The 22,190-nt window shown below is 40.3% G+C and overlaps 1 protein-coding gene and 1 non-coding gene across 15 annotated transcripts in view; one reads left to right on the top strand and one right to left on the bottom strand.

The window, feature by feature from the left end:
• The window catches only part of BPTF (bromodomain PHD finger transcription factor), a 147,023-nt gene extending 125,833 nt beyond the window's left edge, over positions 1-21,190 (top strand). For 9 of the 14 annotated variants that reach the window (XM_023243984.2, XM_023243983.2, XM_023243976.2 and 6 more), the window contains 6 exons: positions 1,972-2,306; positions 5,159-5,332; positions 6,079-6,271; positions 7,105-7,189; positions 13,559-13,745; positions 18,994-21,190. In XM_023243984.2, the coding sequence (XP_023099752.2) occupies positions 1,972-2,306; positions 5,159-5,332; positions 6,079-6,271; positions 7,105-7,189; positions 13,559-13,745; positions 18,994-19,030 (1,011 nt within the window). In that variant the 3' untranslated portion in view covers positions 19,031-21,190. Of the gene's footprint in view, positions 1-1,971; positions 2,307-5,158; positions 5,333-6,078; positions 6,272-7,104; positions 7,190-13,558; positions 13,746-18,130 lie in introns of all 14 variants that reach the window. The other 5 variants (XM_023243981.2, XM_023243986.2, XM_023243988.2 and 2 more) reach the window with 2 other exon arrangements.
• On the bottom strand, positions 383-455 carry TRNAR-CCU. The gene has a single exon. It is a non-coding gene; the product is annotated as a tRNA-Lys (tRNA).
• Positions 21,191-22,190: the final 1,000 nt, after the last annotated feature.

Below are 22,190 nucleotides of genomic sequence, written 5' to 3'. Positions count from 1 at the left end.
TCAGATGCTTAACCACGTTTATTATTCTGTTTCCTCCCCGGAAGCCCAGTGTAGAGCAGCCAGCCCCACATCAAGCAGGGAGCCTGTTCTCGTGACCCCCACCCCCACCCCCCCATGCAGCATGTTGAGTCCCTTTCTCCCTGCAGAGACCGGTTGTTGTTGGGCCACCTCCTCCTACCTCTGAACCTGGAGTCCACCGGGCCTGCATGTTTAGCCCTGTTCAGTATTGTGTTTCCATCTCATAGAGACATTTATTTTACTCAAACATGGCTCTATCTTTTCAATTTTTCTCTGTTTTATAGTTTACTGTCATTGGTGTGTTCTTGAAGGGGGGATCGAGTGTATACCCAACTTGCCATCTTTGGGTTTTTTAAGTGATCTCTGCCTAATGTGAGGTTTGAACTCATGACCCTGAGATCAAGAGTCTCATGCTCTACCAAATGAGCCAGCCAGGCACCCCACCCCACCAAACCATCTTGATCATCTTGATTTTACTAAAATCCATTTCACTACGTTATAAACGCATCATATGAATTAGGAAAATGACACTCAAGGTTTAGACTTTTTACATTGAGAAGGGCTGCTGAATAGTCATGCAGCTTACCTTCTCACTTACCGGACCATCTAGATGCTAAATAGAGAAAATAAGATTCATTAAACCAGGACCATTCAGGTTTATTTGTTAGAATTTTTGTGATGTTTACAGGGTGCCTGGCTGGCTCAGTCATTGGAACATGTGACTTTTGATCCCAGGGTCATAAGTTCGAGCCGCATGTTGGGTGTAGAAATTACTGTAAAAAATTTTTTTATTGTGATATTCAAAAGATCTTACCGTGCTTAACAGTCGGTTAAGCATCTGACTTTTGATTTCAGCTCAGGTCATGATCTCATAGTTCATGAGTTCGAGCCGCACATCAGGCTCTGTGCTGACAGCATGGAGCCTGCTTCGGATTCTCTCTCTCCCTGTCTCTCTGCCCTTCCCCTGCTCGTGCTCTCTATCTCAAAATAAATAATAAACAAATTTTAAAAAATAAAAGCTTGGTCATAGCAGTGATTTATTTACACCAGGTTTGTTCATGGATGCCAATGACAATGGCCTTTTCCAGAGAAATAATCATCATTTTTAAGAATAAGTTGTAGCACTAGGTAACACGTGTATCTGTAAAGTATTTCACGTGAAGAGAAGTAAGGGTTTTACTTTATATCAGAGTGTGTGTTGATAAAATAGCTCTTCCTGCGTTTTTAAATTCTAGACCTAGGAGCCTAATAAATTAGACAAATTTGTCTCTCATTCAACTTGTGGCTGGTCAGGCCAAATTTTAAGAATCATGTTCAGTTTATTAGGACACAGACGGGGGCGCCTGGGTGGCTCAGTTGAGCGTCCGACTTCGGCTCGGGTCACGATCTCACGGTCTGTGAGTTCGAGCCCCGCGTCGGGCTCTGTGCCGACAGCTCGGAGCCCGGAGCCTGTTTCGGATTCTGTGTCTCCCTCTCTGACCCTCCCCCGTTCATGCCCTGTCTCTCCCTGTCTCAAAAAAATAAAGAAACGTTAAAAAGAAATTTTTATAAGGACACAGATGGTGAGCCGCCAAAAGAAAGCAGCTAGCTAGTGGGTGAAGACACTTGTAACCCCATTCTGAGCAACAACAGAAATAACCAGGGCACGATAAGAGCAAGCCTGGGGCACGTTGTTTTCAGCAACTGGATCATCTTTCTGCAGGTGTCCTTTGAAGAGACTGGCAGATCTCGAGTTGTTCTGTAATCTTCGCTTTATACTTCTCGTTGTTTTGACTGGGTTCAGGGTATAGTGAGGATGACGCTAAAATTACAAACCCCCTCACATGAGGCTGACCTGGGAGCCACTGCAACAAGGGGAGGGGAGGTGAGAAGAGAGGGAACGCAGAGTCCTCTGGCCGAGTCCGACGTACGTGAGTTCGATGACAGCTTTGTATTGTCTTTAATTGACAACAGGAAGAGCTCAAGAGAGACCTGAGGATTAAGAAAGAGAAAGACATGGTGCAGGCCACAGCGGTAGCGGCTCCCTCCCCCGCAGCGCCGCCTGCGCCTCCGGCCCCTCCGCCTTCACCCCCGCCTCCGCCTCCCCCACAGCACACGGGCCCCCTGGCCACGGCCACGGCCACGGCCACGGCCACGCTGCCTGCCGCTTCCCAGAAGAGGAAGCGAGAAGAGGAAAGAGACTCGAGCTCCAAGTCCAAGAAGAAGAAAATGATCTCTACTACCTCAAAGGAAACGAAGAAGGACACAAAGCTTTACTGTATCTGTAAAACGCCTTACGATGAATCCAAGTGAGTACATCTTTTGTGAGCCTTAGTTTATTTTCTTAAAAGCTTAGCTGTTAAATTTCCAGTTGTGAAGAAAAGGAGTGTATTGGTAGCCATGTCAACGAAAGTAGTTGAAAGTAGGGATAATAACGTTTTCTCTGTGGTCTTGCATCTGATGTTCTTAAACATGACACTAGAAGAGTAAGACTTTTGTATTTTTCGTGTTCATGATCCATGTTTGTTCTTCATCGTATTCTTTTCTGTCAAAAACAAGCTTTCTGTTGCTCTTTTGCTTTCTCCTCTTCTCTCTGGATTAACTCCAAACCAATCGGTAATGCTGTCGGGAGAAGGAGGTGTGTTAGTATCGCTGCCCAAAGTTGAGAGCATCCTTTCTGGAATCTGTTCACAACCTTACGATAACATCACATCTTAGAGACTATCTGAATACGAATGGTGTACAGGGTTTCAAGTTCGAGTCGTTTTGGTTTTTCATTGTTTAATTTTAAGCAGTTCTGTGGTTTTTGTATTGGGATACTGAAACTTAATATTATTTTTGTCAAAGTTCCCACTTTCTTACTGGGGACAAAAGCCAGAAAAATACAAGGAGTGTTTTCCCTCAGTCCTTAATAATGACCCTCAAAAATGTGACAATAAGCATGGCAGCTGGAAGCTTTTTTTGACTGTTGTGACTTGTATTTGGTGACATACATACAAGATTTTAGAAACACTAATCCATTAATGCAGTTTCATTTGTTATCCTTATCATTCACCCCATTGTCCAGCTTTCCTTTTGAGCGTTTAAACGTAGGCCAGCTTTTTAAAGCCAAGATTAACTACGATATTTTTTGCAGGACCAAAATGTTTGATCATGCTAAAAATATATGATTCTTTAGAAGTAGCAATGCTTAATATCTACCTTAAGTGGATGCCTAACCAATTTATAGGATAAAATTGTGATCTCTTCAGTGAGGTTTTAAGTTACAACATTGGAGCTGCCTTCGTGCTTGCTATTTAAAATTATAACGTGCAAATTCTAGGTCACACCGTTTTGTTGGTAGATTTAGCTATGTGGTGAATTAGACACGTCAGCTTAGGCATCTTCCCTTTTCGTTGTCTCTTTTGGAAATTATATATCATGTGAAAGGTGGAGCCCTATTAACTGATTTTTCCCCCTTAGTTCTAATATAAGTTGCCTCCCTTTAAGCAAAATAATAATGATTTGCAGAATAAAGCAGAACATGATTTACTTTCTTTACACAAAGATCTGTGTACGGAACTTATTTAAGTAATTAGACAAATGTGGCTTATTTAAAATATCCACATCACAGAAATTCATTTCACACACCAACATCTTTGTCATACTTCAGTTGCATGAAAGTATGTGCTCCTTCTACTGAGATTGCCTCATTATTTTGGGGATATTTCATATTTTTAGTTGGGTGTTATTAAAATATCAGTTTACCAGGTCCATTCACTCCCTGTTCTAGTTGGGATGAGTTACTGTTTTTTAGGAGTATTTTATAATCTCTTGTACCAAACTAGGTTGGTTTGGGGAGCCAGTGAGAATGCCTAAAACTTGAAATTCAAGCCCTGAGCTTACTTCCAGAACACATAGCCCACCATCTTGTGAAGGCAACATACAAAACACCTGGAAGGCCCAACCCCCACCCGTGGCAGCAAAAATCCTGGAGGAGTCTTAATTCAAAAGAAAAAAATTAATGGGAGTAGGATGAACCACACAACCATACGTTATTCCTTTACGTTCGTTTGGAAGGTTAGTTTGAAGTTTGAGGACTGCTTCCATCGCTCCAGGGGAATCCGCCAAGAAATACTTTGGTGGAACCGTGTCAGCAAGGCCAGTCCGGGTCCTTATGATTCACGCGGATTCCTGCTATGATTTTTACATGGCGTTCCTACACAGCTCCTGTCAACACTTTTAAATGCACTCTGTGTTTACCATAGAGATGCTTTTCATTCGTTCCATCCCTTGGGGTCTTCTGTTACAAAAGCCTGGAGGCCTGGCTGAATGCGATTACCCTCAGTCACACACTCCGACACCCCCACCGTGCCAAGTACTGTGGAACCTCTTGCTGTTTTGGATACCTATCCTGTATCACCGTCCACGCCGGGTACCCCCTGTTTTGAATCGAAGCAGTTCCTTACCAGTTAGTTAACCTGGTCACTCTCCACACTGTCACATACGTTACATTAACTGAAAAACTGGCCCACATCATAATCTGTTACCATTGGGTTAAATTCCAGTGTTTCTTTAGAAAACTTAGTAGAAAGTGAGTCACTACATGTACCTCTCTTAGTTGTCTCCTTCATGCCATATTTTGACCATGTATCTTTTGCACCTGGCTGACCTGCATGTTCCTCGTAGTGTAACTTCTACTTGGTGTTTGCGCTTTGCTTTGTTCTCAAATTTAAATCGTGAGATACATTTTCAAACCTATCTAAGAAATAGCCCTGAATTTGAAATGGCTTCTGTGGCATAGGTTTGACAGATGTAAGTCTTTGATTCTTCGGCTTTGGTTTTTGTGCCTGTTACAGTTTTACACACATTCATTAAGAGGGAGACATTACCATCAGTGTGTTGTTTATTTTTTCCAATTCCAGTATGTTTTTAAAGACCCATATTTCACCAAACAGTGTATTTGTTGAAATTGATGTGAGTGATTTTATGTTTCCACACTTGATACAGTGTCAGATGCTGTAGTTTGCCAGGGGTAGAATGGTTGGATTCAGGATGTTTAGCTGACTCATTGCAGAAAGTTATCCTGTAAGAAAGTGAATCAGGACAGGGAAGACAGGTTTAAGTATCATGCAGCTCAAAATGACAATTACATTGTCATTTTCATTGTGAATACTTTTAGGTTCTATATTGGCTGTGATCTTTGTACTAACTGGTATCATGGAGAATGTGTTGGCATCACAGAAAAGGAGGCTAAGAAAATGGATGTGTACATCTGTAATGATTGTAAACGGGCACAAGAGGGCAGCAGTGAGGAATTGTACTGTATCTGCAGAACACCTTATGATGAGTCACAGTGAGTTCTGATAAGAGCATCATATTTAATAATTTAGGAAGCCAAATTGCTCTGACTGGTTACTTATTTATTTTAATAAAAAGCAAGATATTTTTCTGCATATATTATACACTTACATTACAAATTCCTTTCCAATTTTTTTTCTCTTTTTCTCTCTTTACCTCCCCTTCAAAATTTGTGTTGCTTCATAGCGAATGTTTGAGATGCATTGGGAAAAAATACGGTTTAATGGTAGACTTGATTCTTCAATATGTAACAGAAACGAATGAGATGAAAACAGCCTGCTTGTTTGGATTTTATCAGTGTTTGAAATGGTGCATTATTGTAGGTTAGAAAAAAACGCTACTTTGGGTAAAAGCTCTGAGACTCTGTTATTAGCTTACAGGATTTTGAGCTCCCAGTTGGGTGGCCAGTATCAGCTTCCCATTTGATACGGTACTAGTTGAAAGACTTTTGGCTTTATTTTGTTTTGAGCTTTAAAGTCAATCAAACGTTTTACGTTTTTCTTCATATTCTCCAATATTACACAGTGTTCTTAATAAGCTTTTAGTGCTTTGTTAACATCAGAAGTACTAAATTAACACATTTGAATGTCAATCTTCAGAAGTATTAAAACAATTGTGATACTAAACTATTTTATACCCAGAGTTAGAATCTTTTCAGGTGCATGTTTTACTTTTTAAGGTAGATGTAAGTAACGTGATCCCATCTGTTTTGAACTCACATTTCCATTTCGGATCTTGCAGATTTTATATTGGCTGTGATCGGTGTCAGAACTGGTACCATGGGCGCTGCGTGGGCATCTTGCAGAGTGAGGCAGAGCTCATTGACGAGTATGTCTGTCCACAGTGCCAGTCAACCGAGGATGCCATGACAGTGCTCACGCCGCTAACAGAGAAAGATTACGAGGGTTTGAAAAGGGTGCTGCGTTCTTTACAGGTAAGAAGACGCCGTGTGTGCGTTGTCTGCAGATGAAATCAGCCAGCGTTGACTCTGGAGCCATTTCTGGGGTTTGAATGTTCCAGTCTCAGAATCTGTGATCGTTTACTGACCTCCAGCCAGTCTAGTGAAGTACTCCAGACTTCAGTCCTTCACATGCCGATATCACGAGCAGGTTAACCGTATCCACACATTAGCTCGAATGGTGTTTATCTGACACTCATATTTAAAACGACTCACTTTTTTAACCTAAATGTAATTTTTAAAGAAAAGTTTTCCTCACTACCATAGATTGAAAAACAGTTCGATTAGATTCTAGTGAGGGGGCACCTGGCTGGCTCAGTTGAAAGAGTGTACGACTCTTGACCTTGGGGTTGTGCGTTCGAGCCCTGCATTAGGTGTAGAGATTACTTAAAAATAAAATCTTAAAAAAAAAGAACTAAAAAGAGAACAGTGATCTCAATATGCGGGTGAAGTTATTTATTAGCATGTCTGACACCTCATTAGTCCGCAATGGTGACTGTTCCACCCCAGTTTTACAGGTAGCAGGTTGTCATGTAGGAATGAGAGTATAGACTTCTTGTCTTCTAAGCTAGTGCCCCAGCCCCACAGTTGAGGTCCTCAGACCAACCCTTTGAGAACCGTTAATACAGAGTATGCTCACCCGAGATGATTTGTAAGTAGGGCAAAACTCTACTCACGTTTACATTATAAATAATCTCATCTATCAGGTTGAAAACTGACTTTTGGGGCTTAAGGGTTGATTGATAAAGCAATTCAAATGGGAAACTTAAATGACCTGACAATAATGATGTTCTCTCCTCCCATCACAGGCCCATAAGATGGCCTGGCCTTTCCTTGAGCCAGTGGATCCTAATGACGCACCAGATTATTACGGTGTTATTAAGGAACCTATGGGTAGGTACTTGAGTTGAATATGGAGTTTTTTCAGAAGTCTCCGCAGATAATCTGTCACGCGTGATACGTCGTGATGGTACGTTGAGCAAGGCTGGTGGAAGAATAAATTGGTGTGGTAACTTGTGGGATGTACTAGGAGTGTGTATTAAGTTTAAATCTGCATTCCCTTGGACCCAGCAATTTCATTTATTAGGATTTACATGGGCACAAGTATGTTGTTCACCACAGTACCGTTGTCAATCCCAGAAATACCAGAAATGACATCAGTGGCCGTCATAGAGGAATAGCTGAATCAGTGATATGGAAGCAGAGCATCCTACAGCCATATAAAAGATGAGTGAAATCAGTGAGCGAGTCAAGGTCTGAGTCTCTTATCGCTCCCTGTTACCTCTTCCTCATCTTTTCCTGAAGGAAAGCAAATTTGACGGGCCTGCGGTAGAGATCCAAGAGCATATATCCTCATTTCCCAGGAAAAAAATGGTAACAGGTAACAGTCACAAGTGATTGTATTGAGATGAACAGCCTCAGGTGGTTACATTCAAAGTAGTTTATCTGCAAATGAAATTATAAAAATTAAAATGTACGTCAAAGCTTCCAAAATTGCCAGAGAGAAAAGCAGCTCCAGCTGACCATCTTCTAAATGAGAAGGATTTTATTGTATATTTTCAAGTTGCTAAGAGAATTATCTGAGCAGTTCTCATCACGAGGGAAAAAAAAAAAAACCTTTTTTACTATATGCGGTTGGTGATAGATGTTAATTAAACTTACTGGGCAATCACTTTGCAGTACCAACGTATAATCAGATAATTATGTTGTACACCGCAAACTGATACAGCGTCATATGTCAGTTGTATTTCAGTTTCAAGAAATGGGAAGGGTTTGTGTTTGATGGCTAGTTCAAAGAGGGGAAACCCTGAAGGGGAGGTAGGCAGGCGTGAGGGCTTAGCTGAAACGGTCTGAAAAGGCAGCTAAACGGTCTGGTCTTGAAGGTAGAAGACGCTACTCCCTGTACATATTTCACATCTTTGTAATCTCTTTTGAGAAATATCTAGGGATATTTATTTAGATGATAGATAACTCTGCTTTCTTTTTAAGTTCTATTTTTGAGAGAGAGCGACAGAGCACACACATGCAGGAGCAGGGGAGGGGCAGAGAGAGAGAGAGAGAGAAAGAGAGAGACAGAGAGAGAATCCCAAGCAGGCTCCCGCACTGTCAGCGCAGAGCCTGACATGGGGCTCAAACCCACAAACTGTGAAATCATGACCTGAGCTGAAATCAAGAGTCAGACGCTTCACCGACTGAGCCACCCAGGCGCTCTGATAATTCTCCTTCTTAACATAACACAATTATAGGAAAACTAGGAAATAAAAAAAGTAGGAAAAGATAGAACACACCCGGATCTTTTCCTCACTGAATCCCATTTTGGAGTGCATGCACGTGCATGTGTGTGTATGTGCGAAAATTGAGATCATATCATCTCGTTTGAGGGGCGCCTGGCTGGCTCGGTAGGGGAAGCATGCGCCTTTGATCTCAGGGTCATGAGTTTAAGCCCCACGTTGGGTGCAGAGATTGCTAAAAAAATTAAAACTTAAAAATAAGTAAATAAATAAATATTGTCCTCTGTTTGACAAACACGTCACTGTGCTGTTAGTCTTCAACAACATGATTTCGAGGACTTTCTGTAGTCTGTGAATTGAATAGACTTTAACTTATTTAACCAAAATTCTTTTCTTAAAGAGCTGGATTGTTTTCTGGGGTTTTTTTTCCCCCCTTCATCTTTATTAGCCATCAAGATAAACATTCTCTTGTGATTCGGTATATACATGAAGATAATATAGATCTCCAAGACATATACTCTTGAAAGAAAAATAAAAGTTACAGAAAAATACCTAGGTTTTAAGCAGCAAACAATTACATACTTTGTAAGGGCACATAAATGTGTTTAGAAATACATAAACATGTCTGCGAAGATACAGGCTAAATTGAAAATAGCTTGGGGCGCCTGGGTGGCTTAGTCGGTTAAGCGTCTGACTTCAGCTCAGGTCATGATCTCGCGGTTCGTGAGTTCAAGCCCCGCATCGGGCTCTGTGCTGACAGCTCGGAGCCTGGAGCCTGATTCGGATTCTGTGTCTCCCTCTCCCTGCCCCTCCCCCACTCATACTCAGTCTCTCTCTGTCCCTGTCAAAAATAAATAAACATTAAAAAAATGTTTTTAAATAAATTAATTAAAAATAGTTTATTTTAGGGGCGCCTGGGCGGCGCAGTCGGTTAAGCGTCCAACTTCAGCCAGGTCACGATCTCGCGGTCCGGGAGTTCGAGCCCCGCGTCAGGCTCTGGGCTGATGGCTCAGAGCCTGGAGCCTGTTTCCGATTCTGTGTCTCCCTCTCTCTCTGCCCCTCCCCCATTCATGCTCTGTCTCTCTCTGTCCCAAAAATAAATAAACGTTGAAAAAAACAAAATTAAAAAAAAAAATAGTTTATTTTCAGAGAAGGAGGGAACCAATAAGATCAGCAGCTCTAATAAATTTTTTTAAACAGAAATAGGGTTATATGAATGAATCCTGTTTTATAACATAATTTTATAAATTTATCAGTACCTTTTTCACATGAGCTATAGTATAGACCTACATCGTTTTTCATTGTATGCAATTAAGATACTGTATTTAATCACCTCTCTATTAATGGGGTTGTCAGTTGTGTGCAGTTTTTGCTGTTATAAACAACACTTCTGTGAATATCTTCTTTCATGCATTTGCCTGCACTTGTTCGTTTTCTGAGGAGAAATTCCTAGAATGAGCATTTCTGGGTCAAATGGTATTTATACTCCGTACGTTTTTGATAGGTATTTTTGAATTGCACTTCAGCGCATTGAACCCGTTTCCAATAATAATGTATGACTGTATCCTTCTCTCTCCACTCTTGAAAACCCTAAGTATTATCGTGCTTTTGATAGGAAATATTTTCTTGGAAAATAATTATTTCAAAATAGTATGTTAGGTGTATAGATGTTACAGAGGTGCAGAGAGTAAAATTTGAAGTGTACTACCACTCTCGTTCTCTGTCTTGGAGTCATTGTTGAAAATAGGCTGATGTATTAATTTTTAATATCTGCCAATTTGGACAAAGAATGTGGTTCTTTGGCTTTGCGTGACTTCAGTAATTAGTGTTGCGTACTTACCGTTTGAACTTGATGTGAGTTTCCTATTTATGTATTTTGCCCATACAGAATGTTTCTGGGATGTTCATATTGTTGTCAATGTTCCTTAAGGCCTCTTTATATACAGGGACATTTAAAAGTTTCATACTGATGCACATGGGTGGCTCAGCCGGTTGAGCGTCCAATGCTTGATTTCGGCTTAGGTCATCGATCCTCACGGTTCATGGGATCGAGCCCTGTGTCAGCCTCCACGCTGACAGCGCAGGGCCTTCTTGGGATTCTCTCTCTTCCTCTCTGTCTGCCCCTCCCCACTCGCACTCACTCTGCCTCTCCCAAAAATAGTTTTTTAAAAGCTTCTTATTGACTTTTTTGGCATACGATCATTTTTAATGTTTTGGGATTTAAATCTATTAATCATTATGAATGATTAATCTATTAATCATTATGAATTATAATCTGGAGTCATGCCTTTAGTCTTTTGCGCTTCCCCAGGTATATAAATACATGTATGTTCTCCTGGTACTTTCTTTTTAAGGGATATCTAATTAAGTTGGAATCACAAAACATCCAAGCACTGTTCACATACATTATTAAAGTTAGCCAGACGGTAAGCACACAGAATTTAAGTGCAAGAATGATGTGTGTGTCAGATGTTTACCCTTCTCTGTGCAGCCTCCATACCCTGCACACCATAGACGTGCCCAAGTCTTGCTTGGGATTTCATGAGGCCTGAAGCATGTTTGCGGTTGTATTTTTCTGCTCCCTACAGACACTGCCAGAGACAGATGCGTGCGTGCACATGTGTGGCAAAATATACATAACATAACTACCTAGTATGCACAATTCAGTGATTAATTACATTTATGATGTAGTCCTTTTAGCCCTCCTTATGGTTTTCATCGTTGTCCTTAAATTTTAATCCAGCTGGAATTACTTTGGCATTAGTGTGAAGAATTTTTTCTTCAGCTGTAGAGGCAATTGCCTCAACCCAGTGTCTTTCTTTTTTCTTTACTTTTCTTTTTCTTTTCCTTTTTTTTTTTTTTTTTGGTTTATTTATTTTTGAGAGAGAGCATGAATGGGGGAAGGCACAGAGAGGGAAACACAGAATCCAAAGCAGGCTCCAGACTCCTGAGCTGTCAGCACAGAGCCTGATGCAGGGCCCAGACCCAGGAACTGGGAGATCCTGACATGAACCAAAGTCAGATGCTCAACAGACTGAGCCACCCAGGCACCCCAGACCTTGTTTGGAAGATGACTACAATAAATGGAGGTGGGGAAATTGTAATAGGGAGAATCTGCCAACCACAGATCTGTAGGCATCTCAAAGGCTAGGCAGAAAAGGGCTTTTCTTTTATAAGGAAGAGTAAACAAGGCTAGAAAGAATGGGATGTGGCAAGTAGGATGACAAATAGTGGTGTGGTTGGGGGCAGACCCCCTGCATTAGCCTATTTCTAGGAGAGATTATGGAGGAAGGGCTGAGTCTGTTACGATGAGAGTAGGTCAAAGCTAAGGCTTCTGGAGGAAAGAGAGAAGTTTAGCTAAAGTATAGTCTAGTCACGTAGCAGGTATTTTGTCCAGATTGGTCAATGGCACCTATAGTTCAGCTAATCGTTTATCGCCTCAACCCAGTTTCTTAATGAATTTTCCTTCCTTGGCTTATTTGACATGACATCTTCGACATACATAAAATTCTTCTGCTGAAAATGATTAGGTCTCTTCCTGTTTTGGATAGTTTCGTTAACGTTTGTGTCACCCTACATAATGCCACACTTTCCATTGTCACAGCTTTATAATATTTGTTTAATGTCTGATAGATTAAAATCTCTCCTTTTACGTTCATTTTTCAAATGTTTCTTAGATATTCTTGGGCTTTAAAATCATTTTCTCAAATTCTAAAATAATCACTGAAATTTAGTTTGAAATTGTATTATCTCTCAATCTGTCAAAACTAGATTGATTTGAGATCACCAGCTTTTTATTCTCCCAGGTTTTTTTTTCCTTTTTCTTTTTTATTTTTGTAATGTTTATTTATTTTTGAGAGAGAGAGAGAGAGCACACAAGCAGGAGAGGGGCAAAGAGAGAGAGAGGGAAACACAGAATCTGAAGCAGACTCCAGGCTCATAGCTGTCAGCACAGAGCCCAATGCGGGGCACAAACCCACAAACCACGAGATCGTGACCTGAGCTAAAGTCAGACACTTAGCCAGCTGAGCCACCCAGACGCCCCATATTCTCCCAGGTTTTTATGTGAGATCATATGTGGAATTTTCCTTCAAACACAACTTTCTCCTAGGACCTAATGTTATTTCAAAAGATTAAGCTCAGTATATTCCAAAGCAGTTACCTTTGTCCCAGTTGAATGATTTTAGTCCTCTCTGCATACTACCTGTAGTATTAGATACTAATATTTTTATTCATATCAGCTAAGATTTTTCCCTTTAAGTGGACACTTTATATCCTTGCCACCTTAAGTGTTACATTAGTGTCACTTGGGGTGCCTGAGTGGCTCAGTTGGTTGATCGTCCGACTTCGGCTCAGGTCAAGATCTCGTGGTTCATGAGTTCGAGCCCCACATCGGGCTCTGTGCTGACAGTTCAGAGCCTGGAGCCTGCTTCGGATCCTGTGTCTCCCTCTCTCTCTGCCCCTCCCCAGCTTGCCCTCTCGTCTCTCTCTCCCTCAAAAATAAATGAAACCATTATAAAAATTGTTGTTAAGGTGTCACTTGCCACCAATATAAGGTAACAATAAAAATTAGTAAAGAAAGCAAAATGATGGTATTAAAATCTAATACAGGTATCACAAAGCCCCAGAGATATTTCGGTCTTACTTTTGGATTGCCTCCTCTTTGTACATGTAATACACATAATTGTTTGCATGTAAAAATGTATTGTGCTTAGATGCGTATTGATCGTGTGGGTGTAGTTTCCTTTATTTCAACCCAACTGAATGAAGAGCTGTTCTCTCGTTAACTGAAAGTAAAAGAACCTTCTTAATAGCAGCCACGGTTTATATTTTAGAGTCCCCCAATCAAAACCAAAATTGGAGAAGTGCTCCTTTTTTCTTCATGAATTGCTGAACAGTCCCCAGTGGTGAATCAGCTTCGTTTCAGGGGCTGCTGGGGCAGGAAACCTATATTCTTATTAGAACTGTGGGCAGTATTCACATTGGAACTGCCTTAAAGCTTTAAAAATGTTCCGTGTTTTGTGTTTTTAAGACCTCGCCACCATGGAAGAAAGAGTACAAAGACGGTATTATGAAAAGCTGACGGAATTTGTGGCAGACATGACCAAAATTTTTGATAACTGTCGTTACTACAATCCTAGTGACTCGCCTTTTTACCAATGTGCAGAAGTTCTTGAATCATTCTTTGTACAGAAATTGAAAGGATTCAAGGCTAGCAGGTGAGCAAATGCGTTCCGTGTTCTGAATTAACCCAGTTCCTCCAGTTCTTCCTACTGTTTTTGTCTAGATTAGCCAGTGCAGTCTGTGATAAATTTGAACCTTGAAATCAAGAATCGTGAAAAAAGAAAAAAAATCAAGACTCTAGCATTACAACACACTGCCACGGACAAGAGGACAGACTCAGCAACGAGAAGTTGCTGAGTTTGTGATCTGCTGAAAATTAAAGTTTTTGGGTTTTTTTGTTTGTTTGTTTTTTAATAAAAAAGCACTTATCGGATGCTTATAGAATGCAAGATGCTCTCTTAAATGCCACACGGGGCAGGGGCACCTGGCTGGCTCAGTCGGAAGAGTGTGCGACTCTTGATCTCGGGGCAGTGAGTTCAAGCCCCATGTTGGGTGTAGAGTTTACTTGATAAAATAAATAAATATATATTTATACTTAAATAAATATATATTTATATTTGAAAAAGAAACATGCCATGGGGCACACAAAAATTTAGTAGCAAGACGGAGCTCTTGCCCTTCCTGAGTTTACCAAAGCATAAAAATTACTGTTCTATAGGGTAGAGTAAGGGGAAGACTAGGAAAAGGGATTTAAGCACTTTCTCCTTAATTTATGCTTGCTACATCTTTGACATCATAAAATGTTTTATTTCTCTGGGTATTTTTCCTGTGAGCAAAACTAGACTTTAAGTCCACCGGCCTTTACTTTGAACCTCCGGTAACACAGAAGCAGTGAGCAACTTTGCATGGTATTCAGATACAGCATCTTCGTGCCTTTTGTTTCTGAACCTCAGTCTCCCCTTCTCAAGCCCATGACTTTCTTCTTTCCAACAGAGCCCTGTTCTCTTTTCCTGTGATAACTTCCACCACTTTGTAGCCCTGACATTCGCTACTCACCATCATCCCCCATCCACCAGCTTGCATGCTTGATCCTCCCTAGGTACTCGGACTGGGTAGATCTTGGCTGGTCTGGGGCCTGGGCATCTCTATTGTCTAGTGAACTCTGCGTATCAAAGTGTAAGAATCAGTGCTGTGCTTAGTTATTTTCTTAAGTGAAGGACAAGCCTAGCTAAGGTGTCCCAGGGAATCAAAAGTATAGGCAAGGAAGGAAGGAAACCAGGTAGGTAGGCAGGCTCTAGACCAAGAACGAAGAGAGTTTACAGAATCTCTGAAACTCCCATTTGTATCCTCTCCTGTTAACCCATTGGCCGTAGAACCTAAAGTGGAAGAGGACGACTTACTCAATATGGTAAAGTCCCTTGTAAAATAATAATGAAGGAATAAAAAGGGATAAACTCAGAATATGAGAAGAATATGGTAGATGTTACTGATGAGGTTTCCACAGATTCTAGAATACAGAAAGCAGATGAAAGGATCGTCTGACAAAGCCAGGGGTGCCACAGGCCATTCACCGGCTCTTCAGCAGAGGTGACCGCTTGCTGACCAGTAGACCTGCTGCAAGCCTCCAACACGAAGAGTCCAAAATACAATAAAAGGCAAGAGAGGAGTTAAAGATCTGTATATGGGCTAGTCACCCTTTGTAAGCTGTGTACAGACAGCCCTGTGTGGGCAGCCCGAAGCACCGGAAGAACACAAGTTTCTTCCCTGGAGAAATGGAATAAGCTTTCTGCAGAGAACTGGAGTAGGCAGAAGAGAATTGGACTCGGAGTAAAGTCCCCCGACCTGAGGTTTGGTTGGGTCCACGGCTCTGTCACTCTGGAGCTGTGGCTCTCGACTGGGATAATTTGCCCACCCCCATACTTCCCACGGGATGTTCAGCAATGCCTGGAGGCATTTTTGTTGGTCACTCAGAGGTGGGAAGTAATGCTGACGAGATGCAACTAAACGTCCTCGTGCACCAGACCGCCCCCGCCCCCAACAAAGAATTATCCAGCCCCCAAATGTCAGTAGTGTTGAAATTAAGAAACCTTGACCGAAGGCAACACTTGCCAGTCAGCCTTACACAGGTGCATAGGGCTCTGCAGGCACCTTTCTGGTCCTTCAACTTCCTCTCTTTCAGTGTGAACAGATAGCCAGGGATGACCAGATATGTAAGGAAAGCTTGCACCGTAAAAGAGAAAGGGCAAGGTGCAGCAGAACAGATAAAAGAGAACTTAAGAAAAACAAACAAAAAACCAAGCCTCTAAGTCATGTCCCAAGAGAAATTTTATGAGATAGTGAATCTAGGGGCACCTGGCTGGCTCAGTTGGTAGAGCATGATCTTGGAGTCATGAGTTCCAGCCCTACGTTGCAAGTAGAGTTTACTTAAAAAAAAAAAAAAAATTAAAAAAAAAAAAATCTTGAATCACAAAATGGCGAAAAGGATAAAGGATATTAGGAATAAAGAACAGTTAGAAGGAGTGGCTAGAAAAGAAACTAAACTTACTGTAAACAGTGAAAGTTAAAATCAAGGACTTTCTCAATGTAAAGAACAAAAAGACAAGTCAATGAAAAAATGTGAAAGGAAGAAAATGCATTGTAGCATTTCTAGTACTCAATGGAAATTCCAGAAAAGAAGAAGAGAGAAGACTGAGAAAAATAAATTTTCAAAAGACTAATACAAGAAAAATTCCCTGAGCTGATGAGAGGCACGAGACTTCAAGTTCAAGCAGAACAGATTCATTCATTCATCAAACGGTTATTGAGACCCTGCTGTGTGTCAGATATTGAATCCCTCTGGGGCTTCATTCTTGTGGGGTGAGAGGGGTATGGAATGATAAGGACAGTTGGTAAACATATAAGCCAGCTGGACAAATGGGAAAAAGTCCATCCCACATATCCATCATTGTAAAATTTCCAGATGCCAAGGATAAAAGAAGTTTTTCTCAGCGTTTCTAAAGAAAATAAAACAACCTATAAAGCAACAAGAATTAGACTGGTATCAGACTTTTCTCTAACAACATGGAATGCCGGAAGACTTTGGAGGAATACGTCTAAAAGTTTGAGGAAAAATGATTTTCAACCTACGATTCTGTGTCCAGCCAAACAGTCAAGTGCAGGGGCAGAACAAATGCACTTTCAGTCATGGAAGGACTCATAAAGGGACTCCTTCCCGTGAATCCTTTCTTTGCAAGTTCTTTTAAGATGTGCACTAGCAAAATAACTCAAGAAAACAAAAGATCTTGGATCCAAGAAACAAGCGGTTCAGGAAAATAATATGAATCACTCTAACTCATGACGACATTGATACAGCAGGCTAATGCAGCAGGGAGTCCAAACTGGAGCAGGAGAATGGAGCATTCTCAAGAGGAAGGTGTCTGGCGGGAGAAATGGTTCATACATTAGATAATTACTAGTTTAAGAATGCAAGAGGGAAAAAATGGAAGGCAATTCAAGATCCCATGAAAACCATAAAGTTGTGTAGGAATGCTAAGAATGCCCTCTTAGCAAAGGAGTAGGTGGCACAAGGAGAAAAATATTTACATAGTCACAATAATGTAAACAGGGCGTTGATGTTCAGCTTTTAGAATCAACCTGTAGACAAAGCACAGTAAGATTTAATTTAAAATTAGAAGTAAAAGTTGGATTCAAGAAGAGAGGTGGGAAAATGGTTATGTGAGCTTAGTTATCATTTGCTGTAGCAGGATTTAAGCGATATGAAGTTGCTTAAACGAGAAATAGCAGCATGAGAACTCTACCTGCCGACGAACTGGAGTTCAAAGTAATTGATCCTAGGGAGGCTTGGCTTCAGGTTGAGTAAATATTGGGATAAGAGGACCACAACTTAGTTTCAGTCTCTCCCTGCTTTTTTATTTGCACCTCTTGCAGTTATTCCTCCAGTTAAATTTCTATAGTTGCCCTTTTTTAATTGGAAAGGCTTTAGCCTTTGCTAGTAACTGTGAGGTGGAAACTGGGGGATTTGAATCCCACCCTGCTGCCATGCCAGGCTTGCAGGCAGAACCCAGAGTGGGAATGGTAGCAGCTGCCGATGAAGGAGGAGAAAGCATCTGCGGGCTTGTGGCGAAACAAAGAAATTGGGGAAAGGAGGAGGTCCAGGGGCTGGGTCTGCACAGTACAGGGGCCACTTACGAGAGCTTGTCACCCATTTATTTTTTGCAGCTTTTTATTTTATTTGAGTTCACAGAATCTTCATTAAGGAACGTGGGAGCAAATTGACAAGTTTGCTCAATTCTGTAAGATGAAATGTGAGGAGATTTTAAGGAATTTTTCTGTTGCTTTCCAGATTTAAGGCATTTAAGAATGAAACCTACATGTAGCCATTCATTGAAATGGGATTGATTTATGGGTTTCCAGTATTTCCATTGCCATATTTTCCCCATTTTTAATTTATGATCTCTAGCATTGTTCGCACATTATTTTCATTACTGTGCTTTGTTACAATTCATCATTTATACCATCCATGTTCTTTCTTTTCTTACAGATTCTGATATCTTTAGTCTGAATTTTTAACTGGAATCAGAACTGGATGTTGGGGTCACTCTTTCTTTTATTGTTCCACGTGATTACCTAATTCAAAATTGCCCCCCCACAAAGTTCATACTAGTTAATTTAATGTTTTAATGTTAAAAATATATGTACAGTAGTAAATGGTTTATTCTAGCGGCCATGTTGAACAATGTACTTAAGAATTGTAAACTCCTGGAATGCTGTATTTATCCACACTGCTGCAGTAGACCGCACTCTGACTTAGTCCTGGCGGCTGTGCAGGAGTGTGGTTTTTACTAACGAAAGTTGTGAATAAAACTGTGAAACTAGAGAGGAGACTTTCTGGACTTCAATAGAAAAATGTGATTTTAATACTGCTATTTCTTTTTTTTTTAATATAATTTTTTCTTCATATTCCCCGAATCAATGTAAATAAGCATGTACGTACACACACACACACACACACACACACACACACACAGAGACACACACAGACACGCACACACACACACACACACACACGCACACACATACCTTTACCACAATGGTAATGCCTCTGTAAATGTTTCTATCTGTCCCATTGGCTAAAAATGTATAATCTTTATTAGATGAATATATATATATATATATTTTAATAATGGCTTTTTCCAGTGAACTATCATGTTTCAGTGTACAGTGAAAATTTCTATTGTAGGTTAACAGTTTCTTACTTGTTCTCATATATTTGCTTGCCAAGGGTAAATGAAAGAACATGGCTGCTTCTTCCCCCAGACAGACTGACCTTGGCATCCACATAAAGCATCATTGTTTTCAAAAATGAAGGGTGCTTAATTGTTCCCTTTTTTCTGTATTCTGTAGGTCTCATAACAACAAACTGCAGTCTACAGCTTCTTAAAGTTCAGCGTGTTAACCTAACATAAAACACAGCAAGAATCTGGTTGTCTGAACTATTTTAAATTAAGGAGCCAGATGTTTTTAGTCAGGTTATCCTGACAAGACTTGACCTAAACTTCGTTTTTATTGGTCATAACAGTCCAATTATATTCTTGGCCAATTTTGTCCAACGGACAAGGGAAAAGCAAAGTCAACGACACCATTATCTTGTCAAGATCAAATGGTTTTACTATTGTGGCAGAAGCGGGAAAACTTTGTTTATTGAGAAAAAAAAAAAAGAAAAAAGAAAGCAAGAAAAAAAGATAATATGGGGTCAAGTGTAACTCCATGGAAATGCCACGTCTGCTCTTCAGTGAAGAAGCTGGTTTAGTCTCACAGAAAACTTTTGACTGTATTTATTTATTGTTGCAAAAAAGATGCTTTTTTATTGCTGCCCTCATTTGTCAGCTAATTATTTTTTCTTATAAAATTCAGCCCCGGTTTCATGTAATCCATATCTTATCATGATTCCTGTAGGTAAAAGTACAAGACGACCTCTAGATGTCTTTTCTTTCTATGAAAGGAGCTGCTATGTACACACGTGCACACAGACACACACACACACACACACACACACACACACACAACTGGGAATCAACAATGAGTTTATTGTTCATGGTAGATAAAAATTAAGCTTGCATAAGGGTTGGGCTAAGTGGTCCTGGACTACAGACTCTGTTGCCTTGAATATAACAGTACAATTTGTCATTTACTCTGCACCAGGCTAAACTGAGTAAAATCTATTTGAAGGTATCTTGTTTGTAAACATTTGTCAGATTCTAATTTTTTTTCTTTTTGTATTAAAATTCAACTATGGATGTATATGAAACAAAATAAATGGAGATCATTTTTCTCCCACAGATGGTGTCTTTGAATGTGCGCTAATGATTATCTGTAAGCCTTTGAGGGGAAAGGGAGGGCCACAAGGTAAACAAAAGGCCGACGAACTTCATTGTACCTGAGTTTCTCCAGGATGATAGTGGCCCTTCGTTTTAGAATTCCCAGCCCACTGTCACTACATCCAAGAAAAATCTTCAGGGGTGCTAATCCTGTTGTATCAATTGATCGTACTAATAAAAGAGGTAATGTGGCAAAATACACATTGCCCTCACGTGTACGTTATATCATACCAGGCAAATTAGCAGTTACGGACAGCTACTTCTATTTTATGAAGGGCGTTTTTTAGATGACATGATCCATTTTGTATTTTTTGTTTATTGGTTGAGTTGTCTGGGTTTGGGGGGTGTTTTGTTTGTTTTTTTCCTCCTAAAAAGTAGTGTAAGCAAGTATGGGAAAAGATGGAAACAACAGAGGAAGGTATACTTTGCAGATTTTTCCTTTCGGTGTTCTACCCTTCCATGTTGTGTTACTGTGTTGTAATAATCGCTTCTGTAACATCTGCCGTAGGTGGTTTGTGGAGCTTTGCAAAAATTTTACTAGATTTTGCACTAATGCGCATTAGCTTTGTCCTACCGGTTTCTGGAATTTGTCTAATCATGTTTTTAAAGTTTCCTTCTGTTTAATATCACCCTGCTATGCAAAGCCTTTCCCAGACCTTAGTTTCTTAAAAGAAAGAGGTGGCTCCAGTTCCCAGTTCTTCCTTATTACAGACTCAGGTGTGCAGGTGTTCTGGGTTCATTTTATCTCAAGAAGCCCATTCCTTTTTGTACATACGAATGTCACTTAAAGCTCTGCTTACAAACTTAAGGAGACTAACTGCTCAATATGAAAACGTGGAAACAGAGTTTTTGCTTAAAATACTAACACGGAAGTAGTCAAATACAGGTTATTTACAGGTTATTTTGTCCTTTTACTTTTCAAGAAAATGTTACCTATTGTATGCACTGTGCTGATGCAAGAGTCCTACAGTTTAATGAATTATAAAATTATTCTGCATCTCATCACGTCACAGTATTTCTGTACTATTTATTCATATATATATATATAGATATAGATATATATGGGCTTAATCATTTAAAACTTGTTGCGGCAAGAACTTTCCTACCTGTAGGCAATAGATTGCTATGTTTTTAACAGATTGTGGCAAATTCTAAACAGCAATTCTTTTTGTACGTAATAGGACGTTTCATCCTAGAAAAATAAAGTAATGTTTTTGACATTGGATTTGGTGCAGTTTCTAATGAAACAGTGGTTGGTTGGTTGGTTGGTTGGTTGATATATTTTCTGTAGCCATTGGCATTGCCAAATTGTACCAAAAAAAAGGTAAATTTTATGGGGATCCTCAGACCAGGAAGTTGTTAGTTTCATGTGTGCATTTAACAACAAAGCCTTTGGCAATTTCTGCCACCATATAAATAGGCATTTTATAGTTTTATCAACTTAATAGAGCTTCAGTCTTTCAAAAGTCATTTTTGAAAAACATACATTCTTACATAATGAATTTCACAAGCTGCTTTTCTACGAGTATTCTCTGACAGGCTCCTCCGATTCCATAAGATACACGTATTATAGCTGTTTTCCTTTCAATAGTCCGAGTAGTAGAATGCACATTTGTGATACGTGGTTAGGGTTTTTCTACTTCGTCTTGTAAATATATTGAATTTGCATCTAGTAGGTGTCCTTGGCCAAAAACTGTTGGTGCTTGGGGGTCTCATCTGCCAAGTTCACAGTCCCTGAAAACGTTTCATAATAATAAGTATTTTCATAATACCGGTAAAGCTTTTTTCTCCCATCCAGATTCTGCAGGATTTGTATTTTAGCTAATGCCCTGCAGTAGGTTAAAAAAATTTTTTTGTGAACTTTCAGAGCTATTTTCTAAAGTAAAACAATGCCTTTTTATACTTTAAATGGCCTGGAGTGTTAGAGACCCTGAGATTTTGCCGTTGTTTATAATCTACCTTCCCGGAATCTGTAAATCGATGTTCTTCCCCTCTTTGTATTCATCTTTGTGTGTTTCTGATATTAAAGGAGCCAGCCTCGTGGTGACCTTTTAAGTGTGCGTGGACGGGCTGAGCTAGAGACAGCTGCACGGTAGTGGGGGCCCCTGCTCTTTCCGTGATTGAGGGTGTTCCCCGGAGGCGTCCAGTTTAGTCCTGAATGTGAGAATGGCGCCACCTCATGGGCAAAGCAGTGTCTTATTAAGTGTTTGGAGGGGAAGAGCC

The sequence above is a fragment of the Felis catus genome, chromosome E1 (assembly GCF_018350175.1).
Source record: "Felis catus isolate Fca126 chromosome E1, F.catus_Fca126_mat1.0, whole genome shotgun sequence".
NCBI lineage: Eukaryota > Metazoa > Chordata > Mammalia > Carnivora > Felidae > Felis > Felis catus.
The sequence above is the reverse complement of the archived record's forward strand: the minus strand, read 5'-3'. Positions and strand labels throughout refer to the sequence as shown.